The following is a 17,510-nucleotide window of genomic DNA, read 5'->3' as shown; positions in this document are numbered from 1 at the left end:
AACCTCAACATGTTAAGGTAGTTTCACTTGGAAAAAAATAAAGCAAAGAAAAAAAACAAATGAGAGGAGGGAGTACGAGAGAAAGAGTGAGCACAAAGTTGTATCCGATGCATTTTTTTTTTCATGCTTTCTGATTCTTTTTTTTCCTTGTATAAATAAAAGTTCTCACAAGATGATATAAAATGACTCAATTATCTAAAAGCCTTACAGGCACAGAGAGATGCTCTGTCCAAGTTGTTATTGTGCACACACACATACACGTTCGAGGTGCTTTGGAAAATGATACCAGCTTAGAAACCAATAATTATCATTTAATACATCTTGTGGGAGCGTGTTTCTTTATGGTTTCCACTTTGTAAGCTTCGTGCATTATATTTGGCCCACCTGTGCAAAGCACTGCTTCAGTGCCAGAACTGCAATAAACATCTGTACTTCTGCATGAATAAAATTTAAAAATAAATACGTTTGTTCACATAATTGAAATGCATACACGTGAATTTTATTTACACAAACTTCTGAAACTTATTTGGCAGTTTTAGTTAATAATTCTTTATTGTGATTTTTTTGCACTCGCATTATAGATCTCCTACAGAACTAAAGAAACCACTTGCATGAAATGCAAAACAGCTTCAAGAACTTTTCAAGCTTTTCAGGATCACTTGCATTAGAGTCAAATGTCAAAATAATTATTAGTATTCAAATATAACTGATAACATCCACTTCTTTGGTTTCCAGGGACAAAAGGCAAAAAAAAAGTGTTAAATGAAAAGCAAGACATAAGAAGCTGGAGCAGTGATGGCTTTGGCAGCGATTCAATTGAAACAAGTAATAATCTGTTGGGGACCCGTTTTTGTGGAGTATCCAGCTGTGGGAGGCCAGGGAGTGCCTTGGTGTGTCTACTTTGTGTGTAACAGTGATTATGCAGGTGGCATGCCAGGCTAAATTAGTTAGTCTAAAGAAGCCAAAGCGCTCCCAACTACTTTTGGGTGCCAACAACTTGTAAAATGTAACAATGTTCTGACAAAATGATAGATATCTCATGCCCGGAGTGAGCAATGGCTGGTTAACATTACACAAGTATGTTTCAAAACATTGAAACAAAAAGGCCATTTAGTTTAACATCTAAAGCAAAAGAGGATTTATTACTTTTATTATTCATTTTGTTTATCATATTGTGTTTGTTTTGTTGTAATTTAAGACAGTGATGCTGGATGCTGTTGCTGGGCTGACTGACTGACTAAAGTGATATAGGTGTTTAGTCTCGCAGCTTTGGGTGTGATGCCTGTGGTATGTTTTGATTCAGCTTTGTGGACTCTAGTAGCTTAGGTCTTCCCCTCTACATGCCCCATCATAACTATCTACACTGACAGCATACTGATGCACATATACAATGCCAATCAAATTTGTGAAAGACCACTTAAAGCACAAGTTTTATTCTGGACGCTCTCACCACTTTTAAATACACAGTTATCCCCTCACTAATTGTTCTCTGAGTTACTTGCTCTCTCTTTTCTTGGCTGATAGACAGCGTTCTTTGTTTTATTCCAGTTAAACGCATTTTGCCACTACCTGTGTCTGCAACCGTCATTAGCCAGCAATGCCTCTAAGCTCTCGATGTATCACATGGGTACTGCAAACACAGGTGACAAGGCTGACATGATGACCTATAAGTTTCTTTCAGATTACCAAAAACCTTTCACCACGTTCCAAGCCCTAGCAACGCCTTAGACCTGATTGTGTAACGCACGTAGGACAGATGACAGATACACTCCTAATTCAAAACAAATGCATTATCAGCGTTCCTCAAAAATGAAATATAAACAAAGATGTGGTATCTTGAGTCCTATCTCTTGACAGAGATAATCACACTTCCATAATCACCACAACACTTATGCATCTGGGCCACTAAGAAAACAATTACATTATCTGTCAATCTCTTAAGTCTATTTTCACAGTGGTTTTTTTTTTTTTTTTTTGCTTTCTCTGTTTCCCCAACAGCAAACCGTTCATCGACTAGGTGGGAAAAGAAGTGTGGGAATTTAAAAACAATGCCGGTGGCCTAAATAAGAAAGTGACAGAAAATATCTTAATCCTCCGAATAAAGGGATAAGTCCAAGACTTTAAGTGGTCTGACACTGGAGGGTTTAAGCCATCGGGGCTACGCAGAGGGAATCTGCGGGTTACCTTTACTCCCTACAGCCCTGGAGCCTTCACACCATAAGTGTGCTATTTTAAATGGAACACCCCACTGTACTCCCTCCCCCATCCACCCTTCCATCTCGTATTACCCGTGCCGTCTTCAAGGTATAATGCATGTCACTACTTGCTTTTCGCTTTGTGCTATTTTTAAGAGCGTAGCGTCTGTTTGTTGTCATAGCGTACAACATTAAGGGACACCAGCCTGGGAAAACCAGTCCAGGAGATGCTTCTGACAGAAACACGCTAGTTAAATCTGATTTACAGGCCTTGGCACACTCAGGAAAGATTTGGAGTGGATGATGAGTCCTTTTGCAATATGCTTTGATGACACGGGTATGAAGAACAAACATATCAAAACTAAGATAATGAGCAAACAGCTTCTGGCCCAGATTTCACAAAAGCATTAAAACTACAATTAAAATATAGTATTATGTCCCATGCATGCCTGTTGAAATGGTTGGTTTCATCACTTGGCCACTGTGCCACATACTATCAGCCATTCAGAGGACAGGCTGTGATATTGAAATGAAACATCCTTCATCCCTGCGAGATAAAAATCCCACACGTCCGCCCGCTGCCTTCCCCTATTTTTCTGTATTATACTTTTGTAATTGGAGGTGCCATAATGAAATCAATTCAGTCGGGATAACAGATTTCACATCATGTTACCGGTTTCCTTTAGAAGGGGCCGCTTCGTGAAGACGTCTAAAAATATTCCTCTTTCATGCATCATCAATATCTTCATTACATGAAAGATGGACGTCAGATTGTGTTTGCTGTTTCTGCGCGATGCCAGTTGACAGGGTAGCATCTCGCCTGTGTCTGCGATACACTGCGTTTACAGGGATTTGGAGAGCATTTTTTGTACAACACAGTGAAGTTGCGATAAAGCTGGAAGTGTTTTTGTGGAGAAGCATGAGATGCGTTTGCTAAGACATCATCTTTCTATCTGCGTTTTAACTCCAAATCTTGTATAGAAGCACTGAATTGGATCTTTTTCAGTGATAGTAAACAAAGACTTTGGCTGAATAAATATATATATTTACTCTGTGTGCATGAGCAACCAGTGGTTTCACACAGGAAACACGCAGTTTATTCGCAGTGGAGTATACTTTAGTTTAAGATCTCAAACAGAGAGCTGAGTGATAACAGACTTTCATGACACATTTAGCCCAACAGGATAAATGTTATTTCAGCCAAGCTCGAACATTTATCAGCCCAAACTCTTGACTGAGCACCTTTTTTTTTTTTCAATGAATTCCAACTTTTCCCACATGTACAGCAAAATATACCACTGCTCTAAATAGCATCCACTGAGGAAACTTGATTCAACTTCAGATAATTTCACACTTCACACCTCACAGCGACGGCCAAAATTATCTCTGGGTTCGAACAAAACTATGTGAGGCTCCACATTTTCGTATTAGTAGAAGCAGGGAACACAATGCACTTGTACATTTTGATGCAAGTCTAGCCCACATTTGGTAATGGGGGTGAGAGAGCAATACAATTGATTCGGTTTTTCGTCTTTAGGCAATGTACCATTTTCCCTAGATACACACTACAAAGTGAATTCCAACTGTGCTCTGGGACACAGTGGTGAGACATGGGGATGTCCACAGGCATATGCCTTAAGTCACATTGTGTGATCCTCGCCATAGCTCTACTGTAAACACCTACTTTAAGTCTTGTTCTAATTACTATCAGGCGAATGCTAGGAGTCATCACTATCACTGCTTGTTGACATGTGCAAATTATATTGAACAAAAGTCAACGAATGTTGTAAATGCACACCTAATTTACCTATACACAAATGTGAAATGTCAGGTTTTTATGTTAGGGTATTTCCTTTCCTTTTCTTTCCTTTCCTTTCCTTTCCTTTGCTCCTGCCTCCACTGCTCCATCTGTGCACTCCTTATGAAAGGGAATAGTTGAGCAGGCCTGACAAAGGGCGGCACATAGGAGGCAGAGGTGCTGAGGGAAGCTGAGCACCGCTGAAAGGGATTCCTATCTGTTTGCGTGTCTTTGGTGTGTTAGTGAGGGGGGAAAAAAGAGAGAGCACTTGTGTATATGTTGGCAATTGTATGCGTGTGTGTGCCAGTTTGAATACTACATTTCCCTACCTTTAATGTTTACTGCATGGCTGTCGTGATGGAAATAAGCTTCTGAATAGTATGCAACAGAAAGAGGAGGAAGGATTTGCATCATTATTCAAAGTGATTGTCATAACCTCCAAATCGACTGAACAAAGTCAACACCTTTGTTCTGTTTCAGTAATCTTGCTTTATGTGGTCACCTGTGCATGAACGTTCTTATCCAGCCTGAAAGTGTGATGTAAAATTAATGAGAAAAAAAGACATTACAATGCTTTCATTGGAGGAAATCTGAGTAATGAACTCACATAATTACATACTTGAGTAATAGTATCAGTGTCTAAAAAAAAAAAAGAAATGCTGAAGAAAACTTCAGATAGTCATGTACAGTGTGTATGATCCTCCTCTTATGAAAACAGATCACAACTGACTGGACCTGGCTCCTGTCCTCCGTGTCTGTCTGACCGAGCGCGTCTGGCTCTCTCCATGCTGCCATCTGAGCTGGGCCTGCCGTTGCTGCGGCAACAACAACAACTGCATAGTAGCTGGCATGGCTCCGTTCAGCAGCTCGGCCTCATTATACTGCTGCTGGCTTTGATGTGGTTTCTGAGGCTCTACCTGCATTACTGCAGCCAGTGGCTCTACCTCCAGGCCATAGCAGTTCCTGTCAACAAGTGAGTTTGCTTCCTTTGATATTGCCCTGCACACACACACATGCATGGAAGAGGATCGCATGAATACACACACAGACGCGCAAAACTTTTCAAGCGCACACATTGCTGCTGAGATAAATCCATTAATAAAAACGGAGGACTGACACATACCAGATAATAGTAGCATATTACCATACTGTAAATTCATTAGCATGGCCACACATAACATGACCTGAATGTAGGCTCACACACATGCGGTGTACAGTTATGGGAAAATACGATGCGGAGAGGACAACAAGCTGAGAGGATGAGGATGTGCTGTGTGTGTCTTGGTGTGTGTGTTGGCAAATGCAGGCTTGATACACCCAGATCATCTGTTTGGAATCCCCCCATTAACATTTTAACAAGACTTTCTCAATATTAACAAACCATTGCTGGGGGAGTTTGCTCACCACACAGCTTTAAGTCCCAAAAGGCTACATTATTTGGAAGGAATTTATTGTTATTATTTGGTACGCAGCATTGATAATAAACAGCAATAAGATGCCACAGAACTGTTAAATCACATTGGAATAGCATATGGTGCTGATTTAATTCATCACAATAAAAGGGCTGGCTGCAAACATGCATACAACCAGGTTTTTATTACAATAACTCAGGGGCGCAAACATCATGGAAAGTGATGGAGGAGAGCTCAGGAAGAAAAAAAAATGTGGCTGAGTGAAAAAAAAAGGAAAAAAGAATGGACTGAGGGGGCGGATAGAAAACAAAAATGTGAAAACAGAGGGGGTCAACGCTGGATGACAACTTCCACATGTCCAAATCTGCTGCTCTCCCTCCAAGCATTTCTCTCTCCATGCAATGGTCAGAGCTGATGATGCCCATTGAGAGGGAGGGAGAGAGAGACTAAGTGACAGTCAGAGCGGTTGGCATGATGACAGGCATACCTCGCTTCACCCTTATATCTCACACTCGTTCCTTTTTCTTTCTTTCTACGTCTGTGTCTGTTTGTTTTTGCATTCTCCCTTCCCATAATCCATCCCGGGACATCATTGGCCTGCAAAGAGTCCCCAACAGCAAAAGTCCCTGGCCTTCAGTGCTTCTACAGTCATCTATGAGTGCTTCATTTCTTCTCTTCTTTTCTTTTACTCACTCAAGTTACAAAGCAGTAATACACTGGTCTAAGGTACTAAACATCTTGTGTTCAGAATATCCTGAATTATAAGTAAACATATACTGTAGGCATAAGCAGTATAATATTTTTGTGCTTATTAAATATGTTTTTCAATGTAATCTGTTAAGAGAGCGATCAGAAGTAGAGTGTAGCATAAATCACATTCTTCAAGGACAGAAAAAGTATGTCAAAGTTGTACTTAACTAAATGTACTTTAATTATAGCACAAAATGTCTCTTATTTTGTGCCAAAATAATAGGAAGCATTTGAGAGAGATCTTAAGATTTTTACTTATAATTTTGTCTGGAAATATAAAAAATAACACATCAAAGTCTCTTGTCTTTACCGGTCATCCAGAGAGGTAATCTCTGTTCTCTGAAATGACTTTTTGGGGCTTGAATCTCTTGAGAGATTTGCTTCAGATGAAACACCAATGGACCTCTACTGTCAGATTAATGGACAGAATCTGAGAGATGCTTGACTCTTGGAGCAAATCAGATGGAAATTAATGAGAGAAAACTGGACCCCTCCTCTCCCACCACTGGCTCTACCTCCTCCTGACTGATGGGAAGATTAAGGAACTCATGAGGCTTGCTGTAAATGGGGAGTTTAACGTACAACGGGCTTGGATAAGCTCTGCCATGTATCGGCAAAGGTGGTAATACTCTTACTTTCAGTGTCCTTTGCATCTTTAGTGTCTTTTATGATAGTAATAGGTATAAAGGTTTCCTTAACAACAGTCAGTCATAATGCCATCAAAGTCATTTGAGTGAATTAGCCACAAATACTATAACACAGTATATGGAGTTGCTGGAAACAGCTGCCCTTGAGCTGCAAAGCATCACAAGCACAAATATGGTACACATATATTGACACTTTCCTCTCATACCAGATTCCACTTCCACGCACACACGGTGGACCTCGTGTACCAGAGTTCTTTACTCCACACCCGGGAGGAGCTGGCAATGGTGGTGGTGGGTCCCCTGACCTTGAACGCAATAACGTTCCTGCTGGTTCTGATCAGATGGGGCTGTCAACAGATATTTGGCTCACTCCCTTCCTTCACGTCAAAGTTTATCATGGCTCAGGGAGTGTGGACAGTCCTCGACCCCCTGGCAGTCTTTGCAGTGGACGCCATCCTCGGGGTAAGTCACTTAAAAATAACTTGGACACTTGTGCACTTTAAATAGGAGTTCACTTTATCTTGGCAAAGTGACTTTAGATTACAAAAAAAAGAGTGCAGAGAGGGTGAGAAGCAAAATGTGCAAGGTTGGATGGGTGTCTTTTTTGGCAGCGGGTTAGATGTGTAAGGTGACTGAAATGGATTGGACATTTCTTGCTGCAGTTTCATGTAGGCAGCAACTTAAACGTAAAAAGGGAGAGAAAACGTTGTTATATTTTGACTTTTGAAATATGTGAAAGAAAATCCGTGAACTGTCTTGTGATCTTCATTTAGAAAAAGAGATTTTCTGCATCCACAGTTATAGGAAACTACTTATTATTTATTTTTAATCCTTGTCTCCTTAGCGCCTCTCCTACAGTCCTGACACACCAGTGGGGGATGCTGCCAAGCTTTATTGGCACTTCTATCAAGCTGACAAATCAGGTGCAGCGGGGGTGATCATCACTCTCTTCCTCTATGCTGTCGTTTTTCTCCTTTCCATCACCATCCTTTCCATGTACCTGCTCAGGTGAGCTACACAGTTAGAATACCAAATATAGCAAGAAAACAATTACATTATCTTAAACACAAAATGTTTTGAAGCAACTGGCATTAACATTAAAATAAATCTCAAATATTTTCTTGTTATTTTAGAGATAAAATGAATGTATTTTTGAATGTTAATTTGTTTCTGTTTTCGGTATGCTCCTAGTATATAATATGTACAATAAACGTATTTAATACTTGCTGGCTTGGTTTAAGTCAACCATCTACAAGAACTTTGTTTTGAATCTGAAAACAAGTTATATCACTTGTTAATGCCACTTGTATCTGTGGCATTAAATACAAAGTATCTTTATGAGACACCCACAAATAAGTCTGCCTTAAATTCTGTTTCAGGGGCTACATGTAGGTCAATCTGATCTCAAGTGAGCTGGGACAATAAAACCACTGCAGTAAAACCTATAACACCCCCGCAACCCACAGCACACAAATGCACAACCAGCCCTTAATCGTCCAAACCTTACCTCCTCCCCATTTAGTAAATCAGAACGATGACATTTTGAAATTGGTTTCTTTGGGTCTCAGTCACACCGGCCTAGAGACAGGTAAGTGATCTCCTGACAACCTCTATTTTCGAGGGAAACATTGTTAACAAGTGGTTAAGAAGTGGTTGCTAAAGTTTCTGCATTAAAAATCTCTTTATGATTGCTTCGGTTGCTAGTAATCACACGGCTAAAATACAGCTAGCAACTAGCTGTGGCCACCTATAGTTGGAAGTCAGCTACCTGCCTACAAACACTGGCCAACTGCTCCTCGAGGAGTAGTGAAACTTGATTGCAACTTGCAAACTGCAGGTGGAAACAGCAATCTGCTAGCAACAAAACAATCATGAAGATGTTTCTTGTGTAGGACTGTATACCTCTTCTTGAACAGCAACTTCCAGCAACCACTTGCTAACCGGAAATACACATTTTTCTTTAAGGACTAGAGGTTGACAGGGGTTGCTGGCTAGTCTCCAGGCCTTATTAAACGCAGACTACTTTAGGCCCGGAAGTAGGATTCATCACGTCATCACTTAACGACTGGATAGTATAGCACCAGTTAATAATAATACAGTATATCTAAATGTTACTATCCTGCTTGTTCCACCCTTCATCAAGTATTTATTCACCTTTTCTGTCCACAAAAAAACTGTAAACAAAAAAAAATCAAAAATATAAACAGATGTTGATGTAATTTATTTTGAATTTATAGTTGCAGGGAATTACTGATGGAGTTATGCATCAAAGGCTCACATACACAAGCATACACAAACTTATTAAACACAGAATCAGGAATATACACACGCACCACACAGCTAGATTGCCTGAACATACCATTCGCTGCAATTCACTGGAAAATGGAAATCATTTCTAATTCAAAAGTTAGATGTGTTTTGATATAGCGTGAATATGGAACCCCCTTACTTTATCCGATTAGGCTGGGTGTTTTGCATGGTTGGGATCACTGCAGGTTTCATACATATTGAAAAGGACGGCGTGCGGATGGTGATGAACACACATACTCTATCTTAATGCACTGTGTGTTCCACTCATGTCTTGCAGATTGAGGTCAGCCATGTTGAAACATTTGGTTGCTAGCCTGCATTGTGATTTGGCAACTCGGATGGCTTTTTCATGTCATCTATAGACCTTTTGCTGATTAGTTCGAAAGCCCAGGCAAAACAAACACTGCTCTTTCTCAAACATTCAAAGGCATTTGATTTGACAGACTTTTTGCAATATAGGACTCACTTTAAAGGCAGGCAGGTGATAAATTACTGAATAGTGTAACTCAGTATTCATCCAAGGTGTGTTCTCTCACTCTAACATACGACCAAATTCCATTAATAGCTTAAAATGTAAGAAAGCGCCTATTGAATTAATCAGTTTGAGATTGGCAGCCAAGGAGATGGTGCCATCTAATTTCAGTGAGCGAGACGCTTATCGGGATCAGACTAAATGGACAATATTAAAACAGCAGCCGGGAATAATGACTTCTGCCACTCAGCAGCCACACGGGTTTGTACTGAATGTAGGCCACGAGGCTGAAGCAAGGCTGATAATTTTATGGGTTACAATTTCCTATTGGCTACAAGGAAGGGGCTCTGACACAGACCATGACCTATTTCTAAAAAATATGCTCCAGGCCGTATGTATAGATAGAATGGACTGTTATCCTTTTTTCTTAATTACATTTAGGAAGCTTTTATTCACTGCCTGCAAAAATACACGTAAAATACCTCTGTATTCTTTGACCCTTTATGGAAACCAAAATGAGCAGCTATAAAAGTAGTAGTGTAGTGGTAGTTCCATCAACATTTTTGCAAGACTGTAAAAGAAAAAAAACTTTGTTTGTTTCAGTTACTGCAAGTGTCTACTTCATCAGTGTCTTTATCAGTTTTCCTTCTTCATTAGAAGAGGTTTGCAAGTTTGTTTTTGATGGAACAAGATAAGAAGGTATCTTTGTTTGCACTGAATCCTTCTGTTCCATTAAATTTAGTTTGATAGGATCCTTTAAAATAAATCACACATTCTGTAAATTGAGAAATACAGTTTAAGCTACTTTTGACTGCTCCTTTGTTCACTAAGGGTTTCCACAGTGGGTATCTCTGCATGTTTGATTGAGCAGTTTTCACACTGAATGCCTTTCTTGATGCAACCCCAAAGGGATTTGTGTCACCTCCCATCTTTTGCTTGCTAGGCAAATGTGTAAACCACTACACTACAGAGCAACCAAAGTGAGAAAAACCTTTGGGTGAGATAATACTAACATATACGTTAGAAAGACAAATCATTTGTGTTTTATTCTCTGACCCTTTCATCCACTGACATCAACTCGTGAACCTTGTGCTTAAACAAAGACCTGCCATGAGCCTTGTCATCCAGATCACAACCTACATGGTAAAGAATTACATACTTAAATTCAGGCCTTTTCCACACCAAAGAAATTAGCCCGTTTTGAAGCTCGGAGATGCAAAGATGGTGAATTCCTCCAAGAGAGAAACCGCATAAATGAATGAGAAGCACAATTCAAGTGTAGGATTAAAATGAATGCATGCTATTCCTGTGTCTGAGGTCAAGATTCTACAAACATCCCACTCCCAAGAGCAATGGGGAATGATGCTGAGTTCAAAGCTCCGTACCAGCTTCTTGTATAAATCCTTGCCTCCTTGATGTTGGTTTTATTTGAGAGTTGATTACCCTCTGACAGGCTAGAATCTCTGTGGAAGGGCACAAGGTCTGTTGGTTTTGATGGTCAGCCAAGACATTTGTTTACAGACATGGTGTTTCTTTTTAGGGGTTGGCTGCATGTGGCAAACGAAAAATAGCATTTTGGTGATGCGTACTCATGTGGAGGTATGAATCAATATGCCTTCTGCTGGGCTGAAAATTTTCTTGTGACTCAAGCCGGGCTCTCCAGATGCATCTGCAACCAGCACGTCCACTGTATCTGCCATCTTTGAAGCACAGCATTAACACTGAAGAACATCCCAGGATCCGACTCCCACACATTAATATTTGTGCAACCACGCAGACACCCAGCCAAACTCAGACATTTCTACACTCAGCTTGTGTCCACAAAATACTTCCCACTCACAGGCCAATTTGTTTGATTCCTTTTGCTGTTTCAATTGATGTATTAGACTTTTATAGAGCATCCAACCCAGCTGTCAGAATAAAAAGTTGGCCCTGTGCATTTCTGCAAGCTGCAGATCCACACAACGTCTGTGTTCTGGAACCAAAAATAGGTTTCATATGAACTTTTCTAGGTATGTGTGAATAAAGGTGATGTTTCAAATGCTCTTGGAACTTTTGAGGGCATATACTGCAGTAACCTATGAAATAACAAACGTATATATTTAATTACGCACCGCATTTTACATGTTTCTGCAACAGTGGAAACATTTTTTGGTTCACCATCCTCCAGCCTCCATTTCTCATAGGTGCACTTGTTTACAACCAGCGACCATGATTTAATGAACGCAATTAATATTCTTAATAACAAACTAAGAAAAAAAAAAGATTGGTTCTTGGTGGCAATGAAACAAGCAACATGTTCTCATACGTCAGTGGTAAAGCAGGTTAATTGCCAGTGACTCCTAAACTGATATACATACGTGTCTGTAGAAATAACATAAACGAGTAATTTCACTCATTAGTTGTGTTTGTGTTATAATGCTTCAGTAAAGTCTGATGATTTAAGGCGTAAATCTGAGTAAAAAGTCTTTGTTGCTTTTGCAGCTTTGCCAGTAAAGGTTTCTAGGCTGCATCAGTCAGGTTCTTGTATTTCTCTGTGTGTTTAGTCTCATAATGGCAATTTTAAATGTAATTCTTAAACACAGCAATGTGCTCGACAAAAACTAAGGACATAGCTTTACTGACTTCAGTAAATAAATACTTAGAAGTCCGTGGCCTGTCAAAAACTCCACATTCATTCTGCATCAGTCATTCTTTTTTTTTTGCCGTGATCTGACATTTCTCATCACTGTCTGCTCCAGTGCATTTACAGTGAAGCTATATCCCCTTGCAGACATGTATGTACATACATAGAGAAATCCTCTTCAAAATATTTCCAATAAAAAAGAGTGTTTAATGGGTGAAATAGGAAAAACAACATGATGCATGTATTTACATTTGAATCCGATTGACCAAACATGGGCTGGTCAGGGACAACCAAAGGGCCAGGTGTGGCTTTACAATGCTAGGTCTGTGGTGGGCAGTACAGTTACCGCTGTATACTTTATTGGCCATCATTCATTCCCTGTCATTGGGAAGTTCCCATTCCCTTCTGTGTTTCTTTAATATCTGCTGTATTTGCAGGCTAAGTACCCTCATATAGCAAGTCGCCATTTTTTAAATCTCGTGCCACTGTCGGGCATATTCTCATGTGCTCAAAGAGCTTCTTATCAGTCTTGAGTTGCCACCAGCAATTAAAAAATTATAACGCTAAAATGTAGATATGAAGCCATATTTTTTGTATCAGGAATGCAGTGCAGTATTTTATTACAAAAGGCTGTGTTTAGTCAAAAACGTTCTCTAAGATCTCCAGTCAGTCTGCTTTTGTTGCGCCGTCTTACATTTCTGAATCTTTTCTTTTTTCTCACCACACACCTTCCAGACTCCACAATGATGGTCGCATGCTGGATGTCTTTCAGCGACTCACCGCCAAGGAGGGGGTATTCTTCCTGCCTCAAGACCTTGAGCTGTCCAATCAGGAACTGAGCTACATTGTCAAGAAAGCAGAGCAGTGGAGAGGGTTCAATGGAGAGAGGCGCAAGGTAGATACATTATTGGTCTCCTTTGCTGTCTCTAAATGAATTGCATTGTAATTAAACCAATAGTGACCTGTTGGGCTAATGATACTAGTCTTTTCAATTAACCTGGTCAAAGGGGAGGAATTAACTGTGGTGTTTGTAACCAATAAGGTCTTCTGCCGTGGTGCAGGTGCTCAATGAAAGTGCTGAGCTGGGTGAGATCAGTGAGGCACTAACAGAAGCATTTAAAGGCAGCCAAGATAACACAGGGTTAGCATTCACTGGTCACTTTAAAGGAGATATTACATCCGAGAGGATGTATAGAATAGGTTCATTTTATATCATTAAATTTTCTTTAGTTACATTTGAGAAAGCTGAGAATTCATCTCAGAGGTCTTTAGCTCCGTTCTAATTAGTACAAGATAATTACCAAAACAGAAACTCAGCTAACAGGCAGCCTGATTAGTCTGTGGAAACCAATTTTCGAAGATATTTCATTAAAGAGAGACTGCTCAATCAACACACACAGTGGAATGCGTGTGTGAGATATAGTGGGCATTCCCTTATTGCGGACATTTCGAAATCATCTAAGGCAGCTGAAATAAATGCTTGTCCCCATGAAATTACTATCACGGGGGAGAGGATGACGCATGTGGCCCAGCCCCGTGTAGGTCGATGATGGTGGCACAGGAGAGGGCAGTGTATTAGCACAAAGCCTACCCCTGATGTAAAATCTTTGCATAGTGATTGAAAATGTGACTTGTTGAGATAAGGGAAATAGAATGCAGCGATCAAACTGCAGCCCCCTTTAATTTATTCTGTAGGGTATTTTAGTAGCACACTGCTCGCTACATGTTCTCCATGTTCATTAACTCCCTTGCTCTTTTCTCAAATAAGTATGTGAGGCAACGGGATGAGAGGCTGCAGTGGACTGTGGTGAAAGATGGTCTGCGCATTAGGAAGTGATGCATTATTTTGTCTAATTGTAGAACTAAAACAGAGTGGGCCAAACCAAAATGTAGTTTTTGAGGGTCGTAGCAGTTAATATCTGAACGACTACACATCAAAGTCGCGTCAAACCGTGTCGTAACAAAGTTTACACTACAAGCAGGACTGCATTCATTATGTTGCGTTCACAGCGCTGGGGAAAAGCGAATTTCGTTTCAATGAAAAAGGCAACATGAAGCTGCTATCTCATACCTGACACTTGTCACCGTGTGACAGGTGGGACATGTGATAAAGCAAAGTTAAACATTCCTGAATTTCTTCAGGGCAGTAATAACAGGGTGAAGCAGCAACCAACAGAGCCCCACAGGCAGAGACGGAACAAAACTTCAGCGGTGAACGATGCAACAAAGTGAGCTTGTTGCCGATTGTGTCAACATGGCATTAGAACTTGTGTCTTCCTCTCAATGATGCAATGCTTTGTTGGGGTTTTTTTAATCTGTAGTTACACTTTATTTTGAAACAAAAGACAGGACGTGCAACAGGAAGCAGGAGACATGAAGACAAAACAGTATGCAAAATCTTGTTTTCCTAAACAAAGTATTTAACTATGTCGATTGTGACGTGCCAGACACAGGGGAATGGATACCTTTGAAAAGCTGGATTCTTCTTGATAGAAAATTGTACAAAAACTCAGCTACAAAAGTGAGAGAAACAGAGGAATACATTTTGCATCAGCAGGACCTAAAAAATACACTTTTTAAATGGTTTTACACTACATTGCTAAACCAGATAGTATAATTGTAATCGTGTAAATGCTATTCTTTTTCTAAAGTCTTTTTTGTTGTTGTTGTTTATTGGTCTTCATGCCTTAATGAAATGCAACCCCTGTTCTGAGAGGTGACTACACCGCCATTAATGGGATGGTGATGGACCTGTTTATTGGAAGAAAATTGAGCCTTCCGTTGTTTGGAGACTTTAAAAGAAATTACATCCCCAAAGTTTGTGATTAAGAAAATGCCTCATTTAGCAGCTGATGGCCTCTTGCTGTGGTGCACTGCTAAATCATCTTTGCATTACTGCATATCCCCCTCCATGGTAACAATTACAGCATACTTCATATTATACCTAATTTGATGTTATTAAACTGATAAAATGCTAACACGTTAACACGTTCTCTGGTCTGATGAAAATTTAGGGTTATTGCATTTTAACATTTTTACATTATTCAAGCAGACCATTTTTCATCAAAATAAGATGGGCCTTACCATTATTTCATAATTATTGTAACAGTTTCTCCTATGAAAAGGGTCACTTTCCTAACTCAGCAAAGACATATCCCTATTAGACTAATTTGACTACATGCAAATTTTTGTCATTTTTCCCCTCATTAACTATTTATCATAGACAGGGAAAAAATATATTCATGAAAGCGAGCAAAGGAGCAGCCCAAAAGAGCTGAAACTAATATTTTGCAACTCTAATGATTTTTTGCATCCTTAATTAGATAGAATAAGGTTGATATGATTAGGTCAGGATGTAGTGTTTTTCATTAAAAATACATTTCAGAAACTGTATTCCAAATGTGCCCTTGCAATTAAATAATGAATCTGACGCATTCCTTATTATGGACCCAATTAATATCAGAGGCAAGGGCGTAATTTTAATAACAGTGGGCTACGAGACCTTCATTAGCTGAGCGAGAAAAAGGAGGGATGAGGGGAAGGAAAAACAAGGTACCCATAGGAGCATCAAGAGTTTGTAACCAAATTTAAAACGTTATTGAAAAAGATAGAGTGAGATATTTTGAACAAATCCGATCTCGGGCTATCGGGATCTGCAAATAGCCCATGTTTCTTTTAACTAACTATGGCACTTTTGAATATTTTTATAGTCTTAGATCCTCTTCTAACCCTGTAGAGGTGTTGAGGCTGGACCAAAGCTGAAAGAAGCTTAGCCTTAAAAGGGAAAAGAACGATTATTGCTTTTTATTTTTAACATCGCACCTCTACTGAAATGTGGTCACCTTTGAAAAGCCACTTCCCCTTTTCCCCTCTCCCCCCCTGGAAAGCAGGCAATGCATTCATCAGACAGTCACCACCACACACTTGACCTTTGTGTGGTCCATGTGCAAAAGGGTGGGTGTTGCTCAGTGCTCACACAGTGTCAGCGTCATCATGGATATACCTCCAGATTCTTCTCAGCCCGGGGAAAACTTCTCATCCCATCCATACTTAAGTAAATACATGAAACAACTCTGCTGATTATGATTCCTCCTAAACAGCTAGCTGGTATCCATCTAGGCTAAAATCATGTTAAACAGTGTGTAAATATGAAAGTTTTGTAACTGCACATATTCTGGCTGCCTAACTGTCATGTAGCACAGAAGCTCACCTGCTAAAAGAAAGCCTCTTTAACCCTCACTGAAATACAAGAGGCTTCATAATAATGGGAAAAAAACAGGGTGCTATATCTAGTCTTTAGCCATGTCATCAAGCATGATGTGTGCACTTTAAATGTGCATGTTACACATAGTGTATCATCACAGAGTTGGTTAGCATGGGTGAACATTGGTGAGCCGGAGTCTTCATTGTGGGCATTAGCAGAGTTTTGAGTTCTCTCTTTTTTGCCATATTTTTCAGGTATATGACAACAGCAAAATAAAATTCGAAATTCTGTTTTTGCTGTGCCAACGCAATACTTTTATTGGCCCTCATATGGCAAGATTAAGTGGCGTCCCTGTTCTTTGCTACCTGTAATGTAGCTGTTTCTGTCCTGGATGCTCTTTTCACTTCACCATTGACCTCTCGTCCTTTTGTGCAAGTAAAAGTAATGTCCGCATCTAGACCGCGCCACCGTTTTCTTCAGCCTTCAAGCTGCAAGTTTTCTTTTTTCTCTCTAACTATTGTTGAAATCACTGAGAACCTTGTAACTGTAATTGGATGAAAGTAACACATTCGTTTGTAGCACGTTACGACATTAGCAGTGAATAGCTGTTTCTGGCCTAGGCATGGGTTCCACTTTACCCCCACTTTCTTTTCCTTTCAAGCAATAAAGGTTAGGCTTATACTTACATCTCCACTCCTTAAAAGTTGTAGAACCACCTATTTTTCTATTTTGGAGATTTCTACAGACAATCATTTAAAAATTTCTGAAACGTATGATTCTATTATATGTCGGCACCTGTTCTAGAAGCTATATTGCTGAGACTTCTCCATTATTTTTAAACACATACAAATCATGAACTGACTTACCATGTAACACCTTGAAGCAAGGACTTTACAGATTGTGCAATGCTAATAATGGAGCCACCGATCAGTGCTCCAAACCCCAAAGTAAAAAACAGTCCAGATAAACTTCAGGGGCATAAAAATTAGCCCTGTAACAGGTGGCAATTTCTCCAAAAATCTCCAAACAACAGACCTGCCAAGTGCAACATGAAGTCATACCATTTTTTTTCCCCCACTGTTTCTTTTTAAAGAAT

At 39.8% G+C, this 17,510-nt stretch overlaps 1 protein-coding gene across 1 annotated transcript in view; it reads left to right on the top strand.

Annotated features, from left to right (window-relative positions):
• The window catches only part of ofcc1 (orofacial cleft 1 candidate 1), a 74,401-nt gene that overhangs the window by 37,922 nt on the left and 18,969 nt on the right, over window positions 1–17,510 (top strand). The window contains exons 17-20 of the mRNA XM_085417765.1: window positions 4,712–4,966; window positions 7,012–7,264; window positions 7,647–7,810; window positions 12,946–13,105. Coding sequence (XP_085273891.1) covers window positions 4,712–4,966; window positions 7,012–7,264; window positions 7,647–7,810; window positions 12,946–13,105 — 832 coding nt within the window. The remainder of the gene's footprint in view (window positions 1–4,711; window positions 4,967–7,011; window positions 7,265–7,646; window positions 7,811–12,945; window positions 13,106–17,510) is intronic.

Source organism: Rhamphochromis longiceps, linkage group LG9, assembly GCF_057381845.1.
Source record: "Rhamphochromis longiceps isolate RC_006_pf linkage group LG9, R_longiceps_female_GT1.1, whole genome shotgun sequence".
Classification (NCBI taxonomy): domain Eukaryota; kingdom Metazoa; phylum Chordata; class Actinopteri; order Cichliformes; family Cichlidae; genus Rhamphochromis; species Rhamphochromis longiceps.
The sequence above is the reverse complement of the archived record's forward strand: the minus strand, read 5'-3'. Positions and strand labels throughout refer to the sequence as shown.